The sequence below is a fragment of the Oncorhynchus keta genome, chromosome 12 (genome assembly GCF_023373465.1).
Source record: "Oncorhynchus keta strain PuntledgeMale-10-30-2019 chromosome 12, Oket_V2, whole genome shotgun sequence".
Lineage (NCBI taxonomy): Eukaryota > Metazoa > Chordata > Actinopteri > Salmoniformes > Salmonidae > Oncorhynchus > Oncorhynchus keta.
Window position 1 is genome coordinate 18,329,002 of NC_068432.1, and position 23,912 is coordinate 18,352,913.

The 23,912-nt window shown below is 42.4% G+C and overlaps 1 protein-coding gene across 3 annotated transcripts in view; it reads left to right on the forward strand.

Annotated features, from left to right (window-relative positions):
* Positions 1-3,804: 3,804 nt before the first annotated feature.
* The window catches only part of LOC118391052 (zinc finger and BTB domain-containing protein 16-A), a 155,848-nt gene continuing 135,740 nt past the window's right edge, over positions 3,805-23,912 (forward strand). For 2 of the 3 annotated variants that reach the window (XM_035782023.2, XM_035782025.2), the window contains exons 1-2: positions 3,805-3,951; positions 7,101-8,431. In XM_035782023.2, coding sequence (XP_035637916.1) covers positions 7,194-8,431 — 1,238 coding nt within the window. In that variant the 5' untranslated portion in view covers positions 3,805-3,951; positions 7,101-7,193. Of the gene's footprint in view, positions 3,952-4,813; positions 4,915-7,100; positions 8,432-23,912 lie in introns of those variants that run through there. The other variant, XM_035782024.2, reaches the window with a different exon arrangement.

Here is a 23,912-nt window from a genome sequence, read left to right on the forward strand (position 1 = left end):
TGAAGAAGATATATATTTCCACACTATTCACACTCTCTCCCATGTTTATAAAAGTCAAATGTAGTCAAAAAATTCGATTTTCCTGTGTTTTATATATATTTCCACACTATGAGGTTGGAATAATTTTGTAAAATTATGATAATGCCCTTTTCGTATAGGAGCTGTTGGAAAAGACCACCTGAAATGTCCGCCAGCTTTGGTCGGATGGTGTTGTGGCCTGCCTGGTGACATTACAAGGCAGGTACATTTTTAAATGTATTTTATTTAACCTTTAATTAACTAGGCAAGTCAGTTAATAAGAACTAATTCTTATTTACAATGATGCCCTACCCCGGTCAAACCCTAACAACACAGCTATTTTTCTTCTCCATTTTTGACAATGTTTATTAAAAACAATTACAGTAAGGTACTTGTTACCCAGTAATGATTTCATATTGAGATAAAAACGGCTGCATTTGACTTTTAAAGATGGACAGTTAGCCGTGAAGTGTGATAACGCTAATATACATTGCATTTGGAAAGTATTTAAACCTCTTCCCTTTTCCACATTTTCTTAAGTTACAGCCTTATTCCAAAACTGATTAAAATAAATGTGTGTCCTCATCAATTAACACACAATATCCCATAATGCAAATGTTTAAAAAATAAAAAACAGAAATACCTCATTTACATACACAGTAAGTATTCAGACCCTTTGCTATGAGACTCCAATTGAACTCAGGTGCATCCTGTTTCCGTTGATCATCCTTGAGATGTTTCTACAATTTGATTGGAGTCCACCTGTGGTAAATTCAATTTATTGGACATGATTTGGAAAGGCACACATCTGTCTATATAACGTCCCACAGTTGACAGTGCATGTCAGAGCAAAAACCAAGCCATGAGGTCGAAGGAATTGTCAGTAGAGCTTCGAGACACGATTGTGTAGAGGCACAGATCTGGGGAAGGGTACAAAAACATTTCTGCAGCATTGAAGGTCCACAAGAACACAGTGGCCTCCATCATTCTTAAATGGAAAACGTTTGGAACCACCAATACTCTTCCTAGAGCTGACCCCCGGCAAAACTGAGCAATTAGGGGAGAAGGGCCTTCGTCAGGGAGGTTACCAAGAACCCAATGGTACCTCTGGCAAAGCTCCAGAGGTACCTATGCTCTATGTGGAGATGGGAGAACCTTCCAGAAGGACAACCATCTCTGCAGCACTCCACCAATCAGGCCTTTATGATAGTTGCCAGATGGAAGCCACTCCTCAGTAAAAGGCACATGACAGATCACTTGGAGTTGGAAAAACGGCACCCAAAGGATTCTCAGACCATGAGAAACAAGATTCTCTGGTATGATGAAACCAAGATTGAACTCTTTAGCCTGAATGCCAAGCGTCACGTCTGGAGGAAACCTGGCCCCATCCTTATGGTGAAGCATGGTGATGGCAGCATCATGCTGTGGGGATGTTTTTCAGTCAGGATCGAGGGAAAGATGAACAGAGCAAAGTACAGAGAGATCCTTGGTGAAAAAATGCTCCAGAGTACACAGAACAACGACCCTAAGCACACAGCCAAGACAACGCAGGAGTAGCTTCAGGACAAATCTCTGAATGTCCTTGAGTGGCCCAGCCAGAGCCCAGACTTGAACCTGATCGTACATCTCTGGAGAGACCTGAAAATATCTGTGCAGCAATTTTCCCCATCCAACCTGACAGAGCTTGAGAGGATCTGCAGAGAAGAACGGGATAAACTCCCCAAATGCAGGTGTGCCCAGCTTGTAGTGTCATACCCAAGAAGACTTGAGGCTGTAATCCTTTGTCATTATGAGGTAATGTGTGTAGAATGATGAGGGGAAAAAATGCATCAATTTTAGAACAAGGCTGTAACATAACAAAATGTGAATACTTTCCGAATGCACCGTGAAAACCATTGACTTGTATTGGATTTGCTAAAAAGTTTTCATTTGAAACAGGGGCTAGGTAAACAAAACTCAAGCATGGATTGTTGTCACACCTTTTCCATAGACTCCTTACAGGTTAAGGAAACCAACATATAATTGAGTAATTTGGGTTAACTCACCCTTTAAATTACCAATCAACCATTTGCTTGGACAGTTGCAGAGTCACACCATGTGCTGGCAAGTCCATATCACATTAGAGTTGAACATTTAACAGCAACCTGTGTATTGTTTGTAGTGCAGTGATAATGATATAGTTTTATAATTTACCACTTTATTTCCTTTCCCCCAGTAAAATGGGGATTAAATGGAGATTAAGGCAGTGCCTTTTTTCTTTATCCATGGGTAAGCCAGCACAGCATGCAGCTCGAAGGTGATGAAGCACTCTGTGATCCTCACACAGATGGAGCTAAAAACTCTCCATGCACCGCTGCACATTAAAATACTCTACTTACGATCCACATCTATCTCATGTTTCCCATCTTAATATATTTTTGCAATGTATCCATTGGTCAGTATGAGATGACAGACCTGTTGCTTGTGGCATGTTTTGTGTGAGGGGATTCAACATGCAAGCTAGATGTTAAATGTAACTAATGAGAAACTATTTTCTGCACACAATTCCGGGGACATTTTGACTATTAGGTGAATAATAGAATATGTTATGATTTTGGTTTAGTTAATGACAACCACGTTCTTCCCATAAGGGGTTGGCAGCATCTTGCAGTAGTCAATTCATATAAACAAAATATTTGAAAAAGTTTTAAAATGACAAAAATACTGTGTCCTTCCAAAAAAATGATAGGCCCACCTTCTCTATTGTGTACCTGGCTATGCATGTTAAAATGCAAATACTATGTAACACACATACAGACTGGTATTTCTTGGTCCAGCACAACTAGTTATAGCCTAGGGGCTATTACAGTATAAAACAAGTTTTCCCATCGCAGTTTAAAACACAATTGGTCATTGTTGTTACAATTGTTATTATTGTAAGGATACAGTAGCATTGAGTGTGTTTTAGTGCATACAGCAGCCTATACCTTGTAACTCCCAATAGGCCTACTGTAGACAGCTCAACGCCTGTTGGCTACAAGCCAACAAGTTGTAAAAACACAAGCTGTAATCAAGTGGCACTGGTGGGACAAAATAAAAGGAATATAAATGTTATATTTTGATCAAGTAGATGGATATCTATTTTTTCATCAGTAAATATTTAGATTCATTATTCATATGGGGCGGTAGCATAGCCTGGTGGTTAGAGCGTTGGACTAGCAACCGGAAGGTTGCGAGTTCAAACCCCCGAGCTGACAAGGTACAAATCTGTCGTTCTGCCCCTGAACAGGCAGTTAACCCACTGTTTGCAGGCCGTCATTGAAAATAAGAATGTGTTCTTAACTGACTTGCCTCGTTAAATAAAGGTTAAAAAAATATATACTTTCTTGGACAATTATCCTCAATATTCTACATGTACTTGTTCATTTTCTCTTACTATATGGGTTACCTAATTACATAATGATTTCGACTTTTAAAATGTTCAGATTTAGAAGATTACTCTAGGCAGGTAGCCTAGGTAGTCCAATAACCGAAGGTTGCTAGATCGAATCCCCGAGCTGACGGGGTAAAAATCTGTCGTTCTGCCCCTGAACAAGGCACTTATCCTAGGCCGTTATTGAAAATAAGAATTTGTTCTTAACTGACTTGCCAAGTTAAATAAAGAAAAATACAATAACCTATTATCACCATCGCTGATAATTGTATCAGTTCCTATAATTCCCCTACTGCCTACACGTACAAAAAAATCGGCAGCCCCCTAGGTGTCTCACTTTCGCAGTGTTTGCATGGATTCAAGAGAGGGAAGAGTGACTCGGTTCGTTGACGTCACCATTGTGTTGATTTGCTAACCCGAAAGAACAGAGGAGTTAGTGCGTGTGAGAGCGGGCACTGTGAACTGCGTTACTATGCTGTAGCCCAATAACCACACATTCGGAATCAAAACGTGCAATTTAGGTGAGTACTGATATGGGCGCCCAGCTTTCATGTTGCAGTGACAGACCCGCTTCTCTGCATGCTTACAGTTGTTTTTCCTGTGTACTCTCATATTGTGAATGCTTTAATAGTATGTTTGCTATCCTCACTTCAACCCTCATCAAGTTACAGTTCCTATAGCGCTACAATGTGGCAAGGAAAGTTGATGTATCAATTCCTGTTTGCGCTGAAGTGTTTTAAATTGCATGTATTTAGCTGTCAAATAAAGCCAAAAGTCTGAGCGGACGAAATGTGTTTAAGTTTCCATGAACACTTGGGCTTCATTGGCCATGTAAAGATGTTAGGTTGACGTAATTGTCTGTTTTAGTATTCGGGAGATCGCAACAGGAGAACGTGAGGTCTGAGGCTTACATTGCGAACCAGACAGGATGACGTTCGTCCATGTGGTTTATTCTGAAAATAGTGTTTCTGTTGAAATGAGAATACAGTACACTGACACCTTGTGCCGCTCTTATATTCCTGGAAGTTTTAAAAAGCGAACAAATGACGCACTTGAGGAGCTCGTGCAGCGGTGATGACAAATCATCTTAAACACAAGGGCAATAATCTGAACTGTGTCCATCTATTTATTCACTGACTGATGTACATTTTAGGCCTACACCAGAGACCCACATAGATAACTGGTCGACTGTTGCTTATTCATTGATTCTTAATGAAATATTGCCTCCTCTTGGCGCAAATAAATATAACATTGTTTATAGATGGAATGGCAAATTGAATTGCTATCGATATGGGTTATCTCTTCAAGCTCAATCATAATGACATGTCCAAATAAAATGCTCTCAAGCTGTAATGATTTCACTTCAAACGATTCCACCTGTGTGCTAATCAGAATAGCAGGCTAGTGAATTTAATCATTGTTGCAACAATGTATTTGGGTCTCATTCGACCTTATGTACTTTAGTAGACTCTGTTGAGAGAGGTGTGAGTATACTGTTTGTTCATGAGCAAAATGTGTTTGGATACGATTTCCACGAGCTTAGGTTTTTATTGACTCAGATTTTTAAACATCAGGACGCATTGAACATAATGCTAAAGAGATGCGCGCTTCGGACAGACAACTGTCTTCGTGGATACAGTTGGTCCTTAGAGGGTTCTCGTATGATTGCGTTATGTTGGCGTTGATATGCTGTCAATACAGCATAACCTATTGATTGAAAATAATAATTAACCCTTCAATGGTGTCTGATCACACGAGTGCGTGGAATTATTTGGTGACATTAACGCGCCGTCTCGACGCACTGTCTTAATCCATCCAGTTCCTCATACAATTTGTGGGCTTTACGTTACCTATCCTTATTAGGCAACTTTCGATTGTTTCCTATGGTAAACCTGGGGCACTAAGCTAATTACGGAGCGCTATAGACATGGACCTATTTACTGGGTCATAAATTAGCGATAAATTGTTATTCGTGTCATAAAGTAACATTTGTTGTCATTTGTTGGACGTCCACCACTCCTATCAATACCGCATGTATACAGTCTTGAACTGCTCTGTAATATAGGCTCTGAAATTGAATAGAATTTTCATTGAGTATTTCCAACGATTGCCAACTGTTGACTTCATTTTTATGAGAGCCACTGAGTATATTGTTAGCCTTGTCTACCTGTTTAGGAATTGCGGATGCATAATGTTAGCATAAATTAATCGATTTTAATCTGCGCTCTTTATCGATATCCTTTCGGAAAAATTGAAAAAGTCTGTAGCCTACCGTTTCTGATGCTTGATTAACTCTAATGGAATATTTGAAAATGTAAATTATAAAATGACTTGCCTAAAATGAGTATAAGCTACTGTAACGACCCTGGGTAATCATGTTAATTGTAATAGGCTACTGAAATAACATGTTATATTTATAATAATAACGGTGATTATATCATCATTTAATATTATTACATGACAGGTTATTCCTCATGTGGTCTAATATTTTGTGAGCGCGGGCAATGACATGCCAACATGCATTCAAATCATTGATCGCCTAGCCTACTGTACATTCCATAGACGTTAAAACCAGGTACATTCCAAGTGAAAGCAGTAATGGAAACTATTCTGTCCTAGTATAAACCTGCGCTTCTTTTAATAAATTGTATTTTCAGATCAGATTACAATAGAATTGTAGTCGTGTAGAGCAATTTATATTACGTAACCAAGTTAAAGAGGTGTCCAAAGCAATGACTCGTGCGTTTCTTTGGCGTATGTAATATAATCTTGTTTGCGCTACATGGCGTTTTCTTTTTTTTGCGACATCCTCTGTTCCAACTATTCCTGGCACGCTGCTCGCTCCCTTCTGTGCTCACTGCTCTTCTCTGTGATAAGAATACTGAATAAGATGCCATTTCATTTCAGAATGGGTGTTGATGGTCTTTGTGAACCAAGCATCAACGCATTCTAACAAAGACTAGGGTGTTGCAAGGCTCTCAGTGGTCCATATTTGTTGCTGTTCATGTTTCACATAACTATACATTGAGTGGGAAAAGATGGGGTATTTTTTTTTAAGATTTTAGTTTAGTAAGGGTGATTTGGTCTGCTTGGCGTTTGACTTGTGTTATTTAGCTATTGATAATTTGCTCTTATGGCCACTCATTTCAACTATGATGCCATTGCATACAATTCTTACCATCCCAGTAGGGTTGTATGTCCATAGTTGTATGTATTATGTACAGAACAGCTCAGTGTCATGTGCATAGACCTGTTTTCATTTTATGAAGTGTGCAATGTTAATGTAGCCTATTTGGATGAGAGGTGAGAACAATTTGATTTCAAAATGCCCAGAAAATAAGGATACATTGCTGATCTTTATCTAATTTAAATCAATTATTATAAAAAAGACAATTAACATTTATGGTTTGCAATGGCTTTTCAAATAATCTGCAGTAATTCATACAACAGCAATTGATTGTTTTAACTTAACACTGCAGAACTGTTTGGATTTGTTATATAAAAGTGTAGGTTTAAATATTGATCTGTGATCTTATCTACCACAGTTATTTGATGTTTATTGGGCTAGGACCAAATATGATATATAGTTGAGAAGCCAACAGTTGTTTTCATATATTATAAAGTATTTTCCTAAAATATTCTGATATGCCTGATCTTGTTCTCTCTTCAGATTGACTTTATCTTGTTTACAAAGATAAGTGAAGAAACTGCTGAGGAGGGAAAGCGAGCCTCATGAGTTGGCCTGGCGGATCTCAGCGACGTTATGGATTTGACTAAAATGGGTATGATCCACCTCCAGAACCCCAACCACCCCACGGTCCTGCTGCAGAAGGCCAACCAGATGCGTCTGGCAGGGACCCTCTGCGACGTGGTCATCATGGTGGACAGCCAGGAGTTCCATGCTCATAGAACCGTGTTGGCCTGCACCAGCAAGATGTTTGAGATTCTGTTTCACCGCAACAGCCAGCATTACACCCTGGACTTCCTTTCACCAAAGACCTTCCAGCAGATCCTGGAGTACGCCTACACTGCCACACTCCAGGCCAAAGTGGAAGACCTGGACGACCTGCTGTACGCAGCAGAGATCCTAGAAATCGAGTACCTGGAGGAGCAATGTCTCAAGATCCTGGAGACCATCCAGTCCTCGGATGATAATGACACGGAGGCCAATATGAACGATGGCGGCACGGAGGAAGAGGACGAGCGCAAGGGCCGGCAAGGAGGGAAGAACGCTAAGAAGCATTCCATGGAGGGGAGCTTCCTTTCAGCCACCCAGCAAGCCTCTGCCCTGGACCAGAGCCCCTCCGTCTCCACATCCTTTGGGCTCTCCACCATGAGCCCAACCAAAGCTGCCGTGGACAGCCTGATGAGCATCGGCCAGTCCCTCCTGCAGCAGGGCTTCGGGGGAGAGCACCTGACTCACGGCAACTCCCACCGCCAACTGATGACCGAGATCAAGACGGAGATGATGCAAGTGGATGAAGGCGGAGGCCACGAGAGCCCCAGAACCATGGAGTCCAGCGCCTCCAGCAATGGTGAGAGGAGCAACGAGTTGGACAAGAACCGGGATGGCCCAGGGACCCCGACCAGGAGCAGCGTGATCACAAGTGCCCGCGAGCTGCACTACGTCCGGGAGGATGGCATGGGTGACCCCCAAGCAGATGGTAGCCAAATGGGTCTCGAAGCCATGGCTGGCATGACAGGCATGACTGAGAAACAGCTGACCTCCCTGTACTCTCTGCCTCCCAATCATAAAAACGAAGTTATGCGATCCATGCCGGCCTCCATGGCCTCTTCTCTTCACATGTCCCCTGCCCTGGCCATGTCCATGGACTTCAGTGCCTACGGGGGACTTCTGCCCCAGAGCTTCATCCAGAGGGAGTTCTTCAACAAGCTGGGGGAGCTGGCCGCTGGCATGAAGCCAGATGGCAGAAACCAGCACGAACGCTGCAACGTGTGTGGCGCAGAGCTACCAGACAACGAAGCTGTAGAGCAACACCGGTAAGGTCAACTTTGTGAATTTCTTTCTGACTAGTTTGGTTCTATTAACATTTGTAAACTTGTTAATCTTTGCCAAAAAACCTTTTCTTCAAATCAATGATAAAATATAAATAAATTCTGCCTACAGTTACTTAATTTAAGTTTACTGATAGACGTACATAAAATATAGATCTACATTTTTCTACCTTTTCATAATTCAGGAATCTACTTAACAAAAGTTTTTTAGTCCTTTTTTTCTGTTGAAATTGTTTTGGTTTTTTGCATGTGCTAGCTAGCAGCTTAGTAAACTCAACTCCGTGTCGGCAGAATGTACCACAGACTACATCGAGACGCTATCAGTTGATACCTGTAAAACATTTAATTCTTTCAGGCTTTCCTTGTCCCAATGTTTTGTCCTGTAACAAGCTTTTTCTTTGGGTGCTGAAATCTGTATTTTTTTTGTAAGTCATTGCATGGCAGAACTTTTAGATTTCGCAAGGGATAGAAGGCAAATTAGAAGGTAAATTATCATAGAAGGCAAATTATCAAAACAGTGGATTCCAAATCCAACTGACAACACTAATAATCAGGACAAGCATAGGTACACAGTAAGAATTAAATAATGGATATTTTTAAAGTATCAAGTGGTAGTGCACGCTTAACTTCCGATTCAATTGTAAACAGTGAATTAAAGGGTGCAGTTTTTATAAAAACTATGGATTTCAGCATCCAAAGAAAAGCATGCAGTTAAACAGGACTGACATTGGTACAAGGAAAGCATTACGGAATTTACAAGTATCGAGTTTTGGTTGCGGTACACCCTAATGGGCGCATCGTGTATGGACGGTATCCATATTGCAGGGATCTAAACTAGAGCTAACAAGCTAGATGACTATTAAGATCAAATCCATGAATTACAGTTCCTTCAGAAAGTATTCACACCCCTCAACATTTTACACATTTTATTGTAAAAATCCTGAATTTAAAGTGGAATTATGTTTTTTGAAAGTTTTAGAAATGTATTTAAAATAAAAATCTGAAATGTCTTGAGTCAATAAGTGTTCAACCTCTTTTGTTATGGAAAGTCTAAAAATGTGCTTAACTAGTCATGTGATAATTTGCATGAACTCAGTCTGTATGCAAAAATATTGCTTAACGTGATTTTTGAATGATGACCTCCTATCTGTATCCCACACATACAATTATCTGTAAGGTCCCTCAGTCAAGCAGTGAATTTCAAACACAGATTCAACCATAAAAACCAGGGAGGCTTTCCAAGAAGGGCACCTATTGGTAGATGGGTAAAAAAAGAATGTGTATCGATAAACCCAGTCACTACAACGATACAGATGTCCTTCTTAACTCAGTTGCTGGAGTGGAAGGAAACCGCTTAGGGATTTCACAATGAAGCCAATGGTGACTTTAAAAAAGTTGCAGTGTTAAATGGCTGTAATAGGAGAACTGAGGATAGATCAACTTTATAGTTACTCCACAATACTAACCTAATTGACTGAGTGAAAAGAAGGAAGACTGTAGAGAATACAAATATTCCAAAACATGCATCCTGTTTGCAACAAAGCACTAAAGTAATACTACAAACAATATGGCAAATGAATAGATTTGTTATGAATACAAACTGTTATGTTTGGGCCAAATCCAATACAACACCTTACTGAGTACCACTCCATATTTTCAAGCATAGTGGTGGCAAGCATCATGTTATGGGTATGCTTTTAAGTGTTAAGGGCTGCGGGAGTTTATGCGGATTAAAAAGAAACGGAATGGAGTTAAGCACAGGCAAAATCCTAAAGGAAAGACCGAACCAGGTTGCTTTCCACCAGACAATGGGAGAATAATTTCTCTTTCAGCAGGACAATGACCTGAAACACAAAGCCAAATCTACACTGGAGTTGTTACCAAGAAGACAGTGAATGTCCCAGAGTGGGCAAGTTTACAGTTTTTATTTAAATCTACTTGAAAATATATGTCAAGACCTGAAAATGGTTGTCTAGCAATGATCAACAACCGATTTGACAGAACAAATGTTGCACAATCCAGGTGTGGAAAGCTCTTGGAGACTTACCCAGAAATACTTTCTAAAGGCACTGCAAATATAAACCTTTGAGATTTTACCCCTCATTTAGATATTTTTCTCGGCCAAGAGAAAATGTTGAATTCTGATGCAATAGATAATTGTCAGGTTAGCTTCTTGTGGTCAAGATCGCCTGCTTTGATGATACATTCCTCAGAAGGATTTAACCAATGAATATGCCTTTTCACTAGAAATTGTTCAATTCGTAGTTTTTTTGGTTACATTTTTGTAACCAAAGGTAGAAAAAAGTGAGGTTTCATGGAAATAAGTAGCATATTTTCCATTAGACTACTGGTATTTGCATTGGATTTTATGGTTGTCAATTTTCACCCAGAATTGGGAAAGAGTTACTTTTTCAAACTTGTGTTCTAAAGTCAATAATGTAGGTACTTTAAAGGGCAATTCCACCACTTTTCAATCGAATTCATTCTCTCCAGCACCATACCAGTGTCTACATGTCAAAACGGAGTTTCTAGCCCAGAGGCAGGGTATTTTCTTGCTCCCCACATCACCGCGAGTCTCTGTAGTGTCTGACGGCCATTGTGCAAAATGATAACTTTATATGTTTATGTAAAATGTATAATTGCGCCGTTTTCACATATGTAGATACTGGTATTGTGCTGGAGATAATGAAAACGAAATTGAAATGTGGTGTAATTGTCCTTTAGGCACTGTAACTCAATAGACTGGTTGATTTGGTTATTTAGCAACAAAACCGACTGGTGCGTAACTATGGGGAAAGACAGACTGAGTTGGCTTAGATTGTTGATAACATTCAAACTATATTTCAACTCCATTGTTCATTGTAAACAAAGTTGCACAAAGAGCGCTGGTCTCTCTCATACATCGTTACAGTTGTTGGTTAGCTACCAAATTTTTTTGCATATTAGCGTAGATGTAATATCAGTCAAAACACCTCTAATCAAAACATGGTATCAATAACAAGATCAAACAAGCTGAAACGAGCCACTTACGGTTCACCTCACGCAGTTTCTTGTTATTGTTGCTAGCTATCTGGCCATCCAGAACCATAACAGAAGTCGTTTTGACCCTTTGAATTGTGCGCATCGTTTTTGTGGCGTTGTCAGCTAACCCGTCTATGCCACCAGGTTACTTGTTGCTGTTACTACATGACACTTGAATATTTGCTTTCATATGATTTTTAAAGACATGCTCTGGAACTTTGGCAACTAAGTAAATTCAACTTCCTACACGTTGGGCTGGATGTGTCAATGTGTAGTTCATACATGCATAATCTATGAGCAGAATTACAGTCTTTCCTCAATTAACCACACAAACCTAGTTTGAAAGTCACTGTTTTTCTGGAAGTTGGGCTGCCCTATTTCCCAAAAATGTTCCCCCACAAGGACCAGCCCTCTAGCAATTTGAGTTCAATCAATGAGCTTCAGTCCGTCAACATATGAGTGGCAGCTATCAAGATGCACATGATGCACATCAGGAGAGTGAGAGAGAGCAATGCCTGGTGCACATATGTGACATAGTATGCAATTTTCAGGTTCACTTTTGACTTGTGAGCTCTACTTTCAGAACTACTGGCCAAAACGTATACAAAAGTACAGGTGAATCCCTTTGTAAGTTTGAAGTAGGCTATCATATCAAGACAACATTGTTGTCGCTCTCTCTGAAACCATCAAGTCTGTGGTTGGTGACCGAAGCTGAGGTCCTCTCCCCTGATGACTTCCAGGCCTGTCCGGGTGACTAGCGAGCTGTCCTGCCATGGCGCTGGCTGAGCCCATTAGTCGCACCTGGTGAAGGGGGCCAGCTAATGGGAAGCACCCCCCCTTCCTCACACCCATCTCAGCCCACCCCTGACCCCTGTGGTGTGGCCAGTGATTGAGAGTTTGGGGCCCCCAGCCACCGGGGGGACAAGGAGGGCCTTATTAGCTTTATAAGTGGTGCAGACTGTCCAGCCCAGGAAATGAGGGCTGTGCACAGGACCCGAGTCCTGACCTCTGCAGCCTAACCTTTCGGCCGCTCGGCTGGCCTCTGCTTCTCGTCAGCATAGCCAGAGGGCGGGGGTGGTAGTAATAGTAGTAGTGTGGATGTAGGACTGCAAAGGAGGGGGAGGGTTGGGGGATTTGAGAGGTATACAGCAAGTAAATCCACGCCAGGTGTGCACCGCTGTTCAAATCCCACCATGCACTCCTGTTGTAGACCGGTCAGCGTGCTGTTGTCTGCACATGAGAAATGTTGCTCAACTTCCAAAACTGTCAAGGAACTGTACTAGTGTCTCGAAATTTGGGAAATAGGCCATTATCTGCTTTTTAAGAAACACTCCGTTTCTGCTAATGGCCTGCCACTCTCGCACATAGCCCAACACCTCATGAAGCTTGTAGGATTTGGAATTGGTCATTTCCATGTAAAAGGACCAATGAGCACCATCTTGTGAAGTTCATAGGAGCATGTCAAATTGGGTGTCAAACGAATGCTACGAGTCTATATTTGTGAGTAAATAAGGCATGTATACATTTTTCAATCCAAAAAATTATAAATAAGCAAAGGCTTTGATTTCTTGTCAAACAGATAGAAAAGGGGTCTTAGAAAACATCTAGTAGAAAAAGTCTTGAAATGCATCAAAACACAATGTTGAGCACAGTGGTTAAGGGAGCTGTACTGCAGCACCAGCTGTGCCATCAGAGACTCTGGGTTCGCGCCCAGGCTCTGTCGTAACTGGCCGTGACCGGGAGGTCCGTGGGGCGACGCACAATTGGCCTAGCGTCGTCCGGGTTAAGGAGGGCTTGGTCGGTAGGGGTCAAATTTTAAAAAATGTAAAAACACACCATGTTGAAGTAAAGACCCGTGCCAACGCATATCCACACTTTTATATTTCGTTTTGGAGAAATGATTTGCCTTCTGTAAATTGCCTTGTGCCTTGAAATTCTCTTATGAAAACTCACATCTTTTTAAGAAATTCTCTCCCTCATGAGGGAGGATAATGAAAGTTCACAAAAGTAAAGGTTAGTTTGTGTTTTTACTGATATCAATTTTGTTTATGAATGATTAAGTTAATTAAAACTCTAAATTATTTTGCCAAATCGGTAACAGAATTTCAGAAAAAAATCAAACAATTTCTGAAATTGAATTGGCTACAATGATTTCCCATTGTAACCACAGTTGGGTCATGTGCTACTGTCCTACTTTCCACTGGCATACTGTTATGTTCAGCTGATAACCATTTCCTTTCTCTTTGTCTGGTAGTCAAAGCAAGAGTATGAAAAATTGGGACATCCAATCCATCTCTTTCCTTCCTCTCTCTCTCTCTCCAATTAATGTCACCTCTCTTGGCTCTTACTGATACTTACCCACGAGCCTCCTCTCTTTCCATTTACTGTAACCAGCATCCTCAACCACTGAGCACTGGATGTAATGGACATAGAAAAGTAGTTGAAATTTGGTCAGTCCGCCCTGGCCTTGATTTCAACGTCAACAGATGTTGATTTTTGGTCTGCTCCGGACCAACTATGATTTCAACTTCCACAAACGTCTGGACCGGCTTTCATTTGGCCCAAACATAGACATCCATGATTGGTTCAGATTTGGTCTTGTCCAGACCGGACCAAATCTGAAGTAATCATAGGACCATATCATAGATGTCTATGTTTCACAAGTTTGCACAGCACAATTCCGTTACTGTGGAATTGCCGATTTTGGGTTTGACTCAGTGTGTCAGAATTGATTGAGAGCTCACATTTCCAGTTGCTTAAGATTATACCGAGACAAAGAATGGGAGGGGAGCGGGTTCCCCTGGTGAGTTTACAGGTCCTAGGTCATGTTTGGAACTCCAGGCTTTTACGCAACATAAAAGAGTCGGATGACATTTTAAAGATTCCAAAATCAAGATGACTCATACTTGTTGTGCTGAAAAGTTTTTACCTAGTAGTACCCCTAACCCTGATCTTGTACACATATCTTTTGTTGTTTCACTATTTTTTGTGCTCTGCTGAACGTTGTTGTTACTGTACATTAAGTTTATGTAATGCAATAACACTGAATGTGTCCAAGTTAAATTGGCTGCCAATAGAGAAGTAAAGAGAGCACTTCCTGGAATTGAATTGCATCACTACTACATACACTGTCAGAATGTATTTCTTTCTTCTACTGGCCTCTTTCACCTTGAGTGGACCTGCTCATCTTGAAATGTTTGTGCTAATCAGATGGAATGCGCCACGGTTAAGGTTCACGTGAGGATTCTGTTTCAGCAGCCCCTACCAAAATATTGGTATGTCTACAGCATGGCCAAAGCTTTTGTTAAATCAGTCTATCTAATTGGCAGATTTGAGTGTGTTCCGTCTTGGTTACTCTATATTCCCTTAATGAATTTTGGAAGAAATACAGAATTACTTGTTCAGAGAGATGGCCTTGTGTACCTTCACCCACTGTCCTTAAAATTAATGAGGAATTGAATAGAGCCTTTGTAAGCTATAATAAACAAAAACGTTAGTGTTTTTGGATTTATTTGCCATGAAATAACTTGGGTTAGTGTGAACAAAATGGCAAACAATTTAATTTTGCGGTGTTAAAACCAATGGTTGTCTTTAATAAATCATAATTTATCCTGAATGTCTTTCAAGTTTAGGTAAGATCTATTGAATGCTTATTTAATTATTTAATGTGAAAGCTGGACTGTGTTTTACGTCAAAGGACGATTTTTTTGTCATTTTCAGGATACGTCTTTTGCCTGGATAAATTGAGTGATGAGGTTGCCTGTTTTTCAAAAGTTTTATCAATGTGACCATCCCTGGTTGTGCAAGAGATGGGAAATCTAGGATCAAAAGAGATTTCCAAACCGTTTCATGCATTGATCTGTTGGCTGCCCCAACAGAATACTAATGGGTTCATTTAGATTAGTAGATGTTCCATGACATCCCTAAATATTGTAAGCCCTGTTCTAAAGCTTCCTCAAACAGACTTCAGACATTTGAAGTATAAAGTCAAACATTGCGTCATGCATCGCCTGTTTTATCATCCGTGTATAATGAATTGCCTTTGTATCCAGAAAATGTCTGCCTTTAAATATATGCAGATCCCTATCTTCTTCTTATGGCTCTAATTTATAAGGATAAATTGCCAGAATTATGAGTCATGATTTGATTTAATATGATTTTCTGATTCCCTTCTGTTTATTATCAGCAAACTTGTACATTCTTTCATCCGATTACTTTTTTTTTATGTCGGCGCAATTGACAGAAATCGTGGTTCCCCAGTTGATAGACCTACGTGTTTGTGTTTTCTAAAGATTTGTCAGAAGCTTTGATTGTTGACAGCTCGCAGCACACAGAGCAATGGTTCTGGTTGTCTAATTACAGATTATATCCCAGCAGCCTTGTGCCAGGGTTGCTGCCATCTCCAGTTACAAACGTGAAAAATATTTCAGTCTGGGAGTTCATTTGGTGCAAACAGGTCAAGTTAACCGGCCATAATTGTTTCCAGACGTGGCACAGGTCCTTTGTGCGTGTGTGTGCACAAGCGAGAGTGTGTGTGTGTGTGTGTGTGTGTGTGTGTGTGTGTGTGTGTGTTAGAATGAATGCATCAGTAAGTGCTTGCTTCCTGTATAATTTAGCCTGTTCCATTCATTCGCCAATGCCCTGGGTTCTATCGTAAAGCCTCAACAACTGGATGAGATGTGGATTGGCTCCACAAATGGAGCGAGGGGGTATCCCTTGAAGTAGCCCCCCAGAGTCATGTATTGATATCTCCCGGAGATTTATGAGTGAGGGATTGGTAAATGAAGGGCTGTGTTTGTTTTTCAATCGCCCCAGGTTTCCTACAGGGGCCAAATCAAAGCTCCATCTCACCACAACAACAACAACTGCGTTTTTTTTTTCTCTCCCTTTCTCCAAAGCCGGGACATATTTGACAGGCTCAGATTTATTTCTTGAAGGAAGTCTGGGTGAGTGTACTCGTGGCTTTAGGGAGACTGGATTACAGCAATATTTTAGTAACCCCGTGATAAGCAAATAATCATCTGGCAAGGCTGAGTGATTTATTAGACAAATAAATTAATCGTACAGGGACTAACTCTAAGGACGAGAGCTCTGCTTGATATTCCAAACACAGCATCCTATTCAAAGACCCATAGCCTTGGGTTTATCCCTTTCACTTAACACCCATTATCATGCAGATGCATGGCCTCTAATGTACTTACAACCAAACAAGAATGCCCCCTCCAGAACCCTTTCAGAACATAGCTGTTAAACATAACTAACTGTCAATGTTTGAACCATCTCTTTCATATCCAAGCCACACAGTGTATGAATGAGCCCCTGTCAACGATTGTCCACCTCTCGTCGGCCATATTTGACAGAAACCTTTTCCTCAACAACTGACTCGGATATTCAATTTCCTCGGTTGTCCTCCGTCGTGGGCGGAGAGGGCATAGTCAAACACAGTCGGCGTGGTTCTAATACCCAGGGTCCCTAGTGTTTAAACAGGAGTCTGGGGCCTTATCTGTGCATATCAGGACGACTGATAACCACGCGTGCTCCTCTTCAGTAAACCAAGAGCAGATAGGGCCTGATACCGGCCATAGCGTTGTCGCAGGATATAACACACAACCTGCATCCTGAAATTATGTGTAGGGAGTGGGAGAGGGAGAGACAGGTGCACATCAGAAGTTGCCCTATAAGGTGAAGCACACCTGATATCATATCCACCACCAAGAACCACAAGGCTGCTTTAGGCATAAACCTTAACACCAATGGTCAAGATGACCTATTCCCTCCCCAATCTGTGGTCCCAGATACAAATTAAATGAACATATTGTTTCTAAGGGATTTAGTTATTTTACCATATTTTATTGATAGGCTTTTGTGTCAGTGAGCGCTCTTTTTTTTCCTCATTGTGTTGTGGGTGCTTTGTCATAGTCTGCATTATGGTGGGAAAGAAAGTACAGATTCATTACCTAAGCTTGGCTCAATGTAGAAGCTTTTTATTGCAAGCTAAACTGGCAGAGGAACATCCATTACATGGAGCAGGATTATCCCCCCCATTTAAAATCTGTGAGCGAACTCCCCTGGAGAGTACTCCACACAGGTACAGTAGTACATCAAAGGGTAATAACCAAACAGCACCACAAAAGCTTTTTGAAGGGGCACATGTGCCGGAAGGTCTTGGTCTTCCAGAACAGACCAAATTTGAGGACGGGGAAAACATGAAGCGTTAGGTTGTCCTCCCGGAGTAACTCTTCTTCATAGTCTGAGTCTTGATGCCTTGTTGACGTAGTGTCTGGTGTCAGTGTTTGTTTATGCATCTGAGGATAAGCTATTGGCTGGCCAGACGCTGCAGTAGAGCAGACTCGAGCCGAGGCAGCTGGCTGACACCCAATTATAGACAGGTTCTAAAAGGCCCTGGTTGAACTGTAAAGATTTACACCGCCATCTCTCTGATCTCAGATCTGTGCTCTGTCCGCACTGTCATGCCGGGAGATGTATCGATTAAAGACTTAACACTGGGTTACATCATGTGGATGGACTGCACACCCCTGACTACAACGACAGATTATCACCGAGGCATGTTCTCTATCAGAAGGAGCACCCCTCCCCCAAAAAAATGAATCGCTATTGGATTTGAGAATCCGCTCATACCGTCATCACCTTATGCAGTTTTTTTTTTTTAATTGATGAATTAATGTTGTACACAGATTCAACAACACAAGCACCCTTTGATTTTAACAAACTAAATACAGTAAAAATCTAATATATATCACCCCAAAAAAGAAGAACCAGATCACACAGCTTATTAACCAGATAAGCATCGTTTGGCGCCGGGTGCATAGACTTGCTACTGTTGCGCAAGCCTCCTCCTTTCTTCAGTGCTTTGGCTCCTGTTATCTTACTGCTGCAACTGGAGATGGTTGGATTACAGGCGGGAGAGCGTGGTGCAGACTCTGTACAGAGCCAGGTGGCACAACACCTCTCGCCTAACATCTGAAATAGCCGTTTTTTGGACCCGGGGAGAAGAAAGACCGTGGCCATGGCAATGGGGAATCAACCGAACATCGGACAGACAGAGATAAGAACCGAGAGGAGGGCTGTTGTGTAACATTAGTGTCTGTTTTCTTGGCCCAACCTCGGCCCTGCCTCTGCGTGGCTAAACCTGGCTAGTGCTGAGAGCGCGGCGCCTGGCCTCGTGGTCAGGCAGGCTGTTATGAAACGTGCAAGCCGAGGCCCCTATCTTTTGTCCTTCTGGGGAGCTTGTGGTCAGAGGGAGGAAGGTGCTGGGGACAGCCCACGCTCTTCTACGCCTACCTGCCTTGGTGAGAGTGGAAACGCACCAGTGGTTAGCAGTTACAGCCAGTTATCAAGTGACATGTACATTTATTATCTGGCCTACCTTCCTGATGGGTTTTCCCTCTCCACATAGCGCAGCTACACTGATGTCTGCCTGAAACACTTGTGGAGATAAAATGTTAAACACTTTTCTAAGATTATATTCTGTCATTGGCTCTTGAAGAGAATATGTTTAGTTTCTTTGTTTTTCCTTGAATTTTGAAAACCCATTTTGGGGTTATTTTAATTCTATTTACCACTTTACCACTCGTGTGCTCACGGATTTTCTTTCTTACTGAAACTAAGCACAAGCAACTTTCCCATTAAAAAACAATTGAATTACAATGATCCACCTGAAAACCCGGTTTTAATTTCATGTTCATAGGGCCGCTCCCTCTCTGCCCCTCCCTTCTGGACCGGACCTATCCACCCCCTTCTCTGGACCTGAACCTCTCCACCCCCTTCTCCGGACCTGAACCTCTCCACCCCCTTCTCCGGACTTGAACCTCTCCACCCCCTTCTCCGGACCTGAACCTCTCCACCCCCTTCTCCGGACCTGAACCTCTCCACCCCCTTCTCCGGACCTGAACCTCTCCACCCCCTTCTCCGGACCTGAACCTCTCCACCCCTTCTCCGGACCTGAACCTCTCCACCCCCTTCTCCGGACCTGAACCTCTCCACCCCCTTCTCCGGACCTGAACCTCTCCACCCCCTTCTCCGGACCTGAACCTCTCCACCCCCTTCTCCGGACCTGAACCTCTCCACCCCCTTCTCCGGACCTGAACCTCTCCACCCCCTTCTCCGGACCTGAACGGCGGTGTTTTAATCCTGTCGATATCCCATTAGCATCTCCTTGCCGGGTCCTGCCACATGAAAGAAGACGTGTCGGTTCCCCCTTGGTGGTTCTAACGCGCTGCCGAGCGCTGAGGAACAATGAGCGGGGTCCCGAGCCAAAGGGCCAACCCAAGCGTGCACAAGGCCTGTGTGAATGCGGCCGCCGCGGCTCCTAGTCTCCGCTGGAAGTATCAAATCGGAGCCCTCCGCGGGCTTCCACCGAGAGAGACTCTAATTAGCCTCTTTGTTGCCTCCTGAATGGGGTGCCAGAGATTGGCAAGGGGCCCCAATGGAGTGATACGAGCGTGCTAAGAAGGGGGTCATAAAACTCCCATCATAAAGGAGCACTCAGGTAGGGGACTGGGTTGTGCGGAAGGCTGGACGGCACCACAGGTCCTGTTTACTACTCGGCCATCTCCCTCCTCTCAGGACCCTAGCCAGGTTATGTCCCATAATAGACACACAAATCTAATCAGGCAGGTTGTTGGACAGCTTTTTGCCAGTCTGCATTCCCGTCTGGCAATTTTTTGTTGAAGTTTATTTTCTTGTGGTTTTGTTGACAGGCTGTTTGGTCACATATAATTCAGTTCTTCGCTGCTTTTGCAAGTTAACCCTCTTAGCTCTTGGAACCACTCTTACATTTTTTCCCCCGGTTTTCAGTGGCTCTTAACATCGCATTTTAAGGTATACATTATGTCTGCACCTCTTTCAGACTGCTACTAGCAGGGAACGCCAAGTGCGGTCCAGAAAGGTTTAGCTCGAGACACATTTTAAGCCTTACTGTAATCCAGGGGGGATCAGTTGGGTAAATCATGGCATCAAGCTTAAAACCATAATTGATTTATGTATTTGCTGACCGAAGACGTCCAGGGAGATTAGCAGTGGCAGAGAGCTGAGGATGGATAGAATGGCCCTTGGAGAGGCCGCATGTCAGCTGGAGTCAGTCGAAGGAGATGAGTGATGTTTGACAGGTTTATACTGTACAGTTTGTATTATTTGATCCTTTAGGTTGAATGAAATTTACATTTGGAGATTTATATGAGTTGGTTTATGCTATTAAATCTCATAATTTGTATTAGTAGGTGTATCAAACTCTCTTTTTCTTGTTTACGATCTTGCTGTCAGTTTCCCCCCAAGGTCTTTCTTTTTTAAAATCAGATCGGGATTGTTTTGTGTTTGTGTCTGTGGTCCTCAAATGCGGAAAAAAGCCATTCCATTTCCTGGACGGATCACCAAAGCGGGAGGCTCTGACATGTCATGAGTCAAACGGCATCATTTCTGCCACTCCTGTCTCGGCCAGGAAGTTACTGATGATGCTGTCAGGTCTCGTCGAACGCCATTAAGCATAGTGTAAAATAGGCCTGGATCTCCTCCCCACCCCCCTCCACCCCACACGCCTCACTTCCAAATAAGGGTTTGCTTGTCCAGCCAGCAGTTTTTCACCCCCATGCTCCTGCTTTGACCTTCCAGCTAAGGAGACGCCCATTGATTCTCTGTCTCCGGGTTCACTCTGGCGTCCTCTCTCAGAGCGACCCAGAGTTTCTTTCTTTTTTTCTTACTGGCATCTGGTGCATTGTCTATGGCTGCAGCACACGAGGAGCTAGACTCCCTAACAGGTGCTTGGGTCCTTATCGCCACGTCACACCTTATCTCGGGCCCTCAGCTTCCTGCATCCCCTCACATACCTCAGTGGGGAAATATTTGACTTAGCCTCTGACCTGACGCCCCCCACACCACCACTTTACACTCTACTCTATACACACACACACACACACACACACTGGTCGAAAAAGAGACAGGACTGTGAAAGAGTTTCACCATCAACGATACCGATCTGCCATAGTGGCCAGTTTTTTTTATTTTTTATTATTTTTAGTATCTTATTATATAAGAGCAACTACTCTAGGGATTTAAATACTGTAGTTCCCTATGTATTTGTGTGTGATTTATTTGATCAGTTTATACACTTTCTTTTTCTCATTCTGACGAAATTCATCTTCAGAGCCTCATGCAAAGGAAAATCAAACAGTCAAGTTATTTCCCTTGTTTGGATCTATCAATTTGATCTGGCCTATTGCTCATATCCTGGGACATAGGGTCCCAGGGTTTAGTGTGTCCCCTTCTCTCCCAGTCCCTGGTACTGCATAGGGGGCCAGAGGACAAAGGCTAAAGTGTCTAAGCTGGGGGGGACACCCTTGGAGTCGCGGGTTGGTGAATCTGACAGGGGCGCTCTTTTTTTTCTTCTAATCCTGCCCTCTGTGGGTGTAGAGGCAGAAAGCTGGGGGTCTTAGAGCCATGAGAGCCACTATTGTGAGAGGTGGGCTCTGTTACAGTAGAGTGGATGCAGGGGTCTCGGCCCAGACAAAGGCAGGGTCAAACAGGCCCCCATTTATTTACAGTAGTCCCTTTCATTGCCCGAGTGAAATAGGAACCTGCACAGGCCTCGTGGGAGGACCACTGTTTTTGCTAAGTCAGGCCTCCGATAAGGTCAAAGAGCATTGGGGGTGGGGATGTATTTGGGGGCTGGCCCAACTTCCAGTGGATGCTGCTTCATAGAGAAAATAGGTATTTTTATTGTTCAGCAAATCATTTTGTCACTCAGGCAAAGTTTTAGAACAATAACAGTGTGTCTGTGGTGGGCGTGAGGAAAAGTGCAGCGTGGATGTGAAAGATGGGGACCTTAAAGTTTCCGCATGCTTCAGTTCGGCTGGCACCAAGCCGAACTCTGCTAGTATTGTAGAACCGAACGAGTGTGCTCACATACTCCCTTAAAATACCTTAACTTGAAAAACAAAAACAACAAAAACAAAAATTAAGCAATTAGTGCTTTGTCCATCTTGTGGCTGTGCATGAGAACGAGTCTATCGTTGAATGACAACAAACACTTCATCGAAGAATCCCTACTGTTGACCAATCACGGACGAAGGGGCGTAGACTAATGCTTCTGAACTTCGGCTTATTGTGCGTGAACTGCCGAAAAAACCCGTACTGAAGTAATATATCCACAAACTGTTTTGGATGGGAAGCCTTCACTGTCTGTCAGCAGAATTAATGCTCACAACAATGAAGGGAGCTTTTTGTTGTCAGGGTGTTATTTAGGCAAGTACAATTCTATACCTTGTGGACACCCCAACTCCGCGGTACATTACTTAAGCAACCACTTTGAGCCACTAGTACAATAAATGTAAAACTATTTGACTGTAGAATGTAACCTAATTCTCTGTATCCAGTTAGGTCATTGTTGATACCATGCATAAGAATAAACTCACTACTCTGCACAATCAAGATATTCAAAAACTAAAAGAATTAGTAACTTTGCACAGCTTGTGCTTAAATAATCCTACTCCACTGCTGGAATTTCACCCAAGCAGTTTGATTTCAGTGTACTTGATATGTTTATTTATCTTAATCTCAATACTGGCACATCAATATCATATACAATTTTATAGGACGCAATGATCAAATCCTCTTTGGCGATTAAAAAATAAATGAATAAATAAAAAATTTGACAAAGAAATGGAAAGTCACCCGAGCTCTGAGCAAGGGGAGAAAAGGCACCATCTGCCAGGAGAATCCTCTAATCTTGGCATAATCTTGTTTTCACCGTCGGCGATGAGAAACGGATGCTTGGTGAAGGACAGGAATGGCCGTACAATATGAATAACTAAAGTCTGTCGGAACAGATTTTATTATTCTTAGGGACACAGTGACCCTAGGGTCAGAGGTTGCCTGGGCTGGGCCTTAACTGGGAGGGGTTGAGGGCAGGAGAGGTCCTGGGGTCTGGGTTAACCCCCACTTCTCACTCCATTGTCCTTAAGAACACAAAGAGGCCTGCCATCCAACTGGTCAGTCCTCTCCTCAACCCAAGCCGTGTTTGACAGAGTCATTGAATTTGGATGACTGAACACCAGTGAGTGAGCGAATAAGAGAACCGTTTTATTTCCTTCATAACCGTGACAATATGAACAATGACAATATGGCATGCCGCTGATATTCAGGGGAATGTCTCAAAAACGGAATGACCTCATTTGGCTGAATGCCGAGTCGGCAGAATTTCATTGTGGTTTGAAGATTTTATGAGCTGCTTTGATATGAAATAGTTTGAATTGTGGCACTGATCATGTAGGGTCAAAATATGACATTTTGAAATCAACTAAATTGATATATTTGGCGTCTTGCAAATTAACCAAGAATATACAATAAATGTTCATTTTTCTGCAAACTGATGCGTTGAATATATTTCAGTCCTTCTCCTCTCACAATTTTTGGCAACCTTATTTCCTGCCAA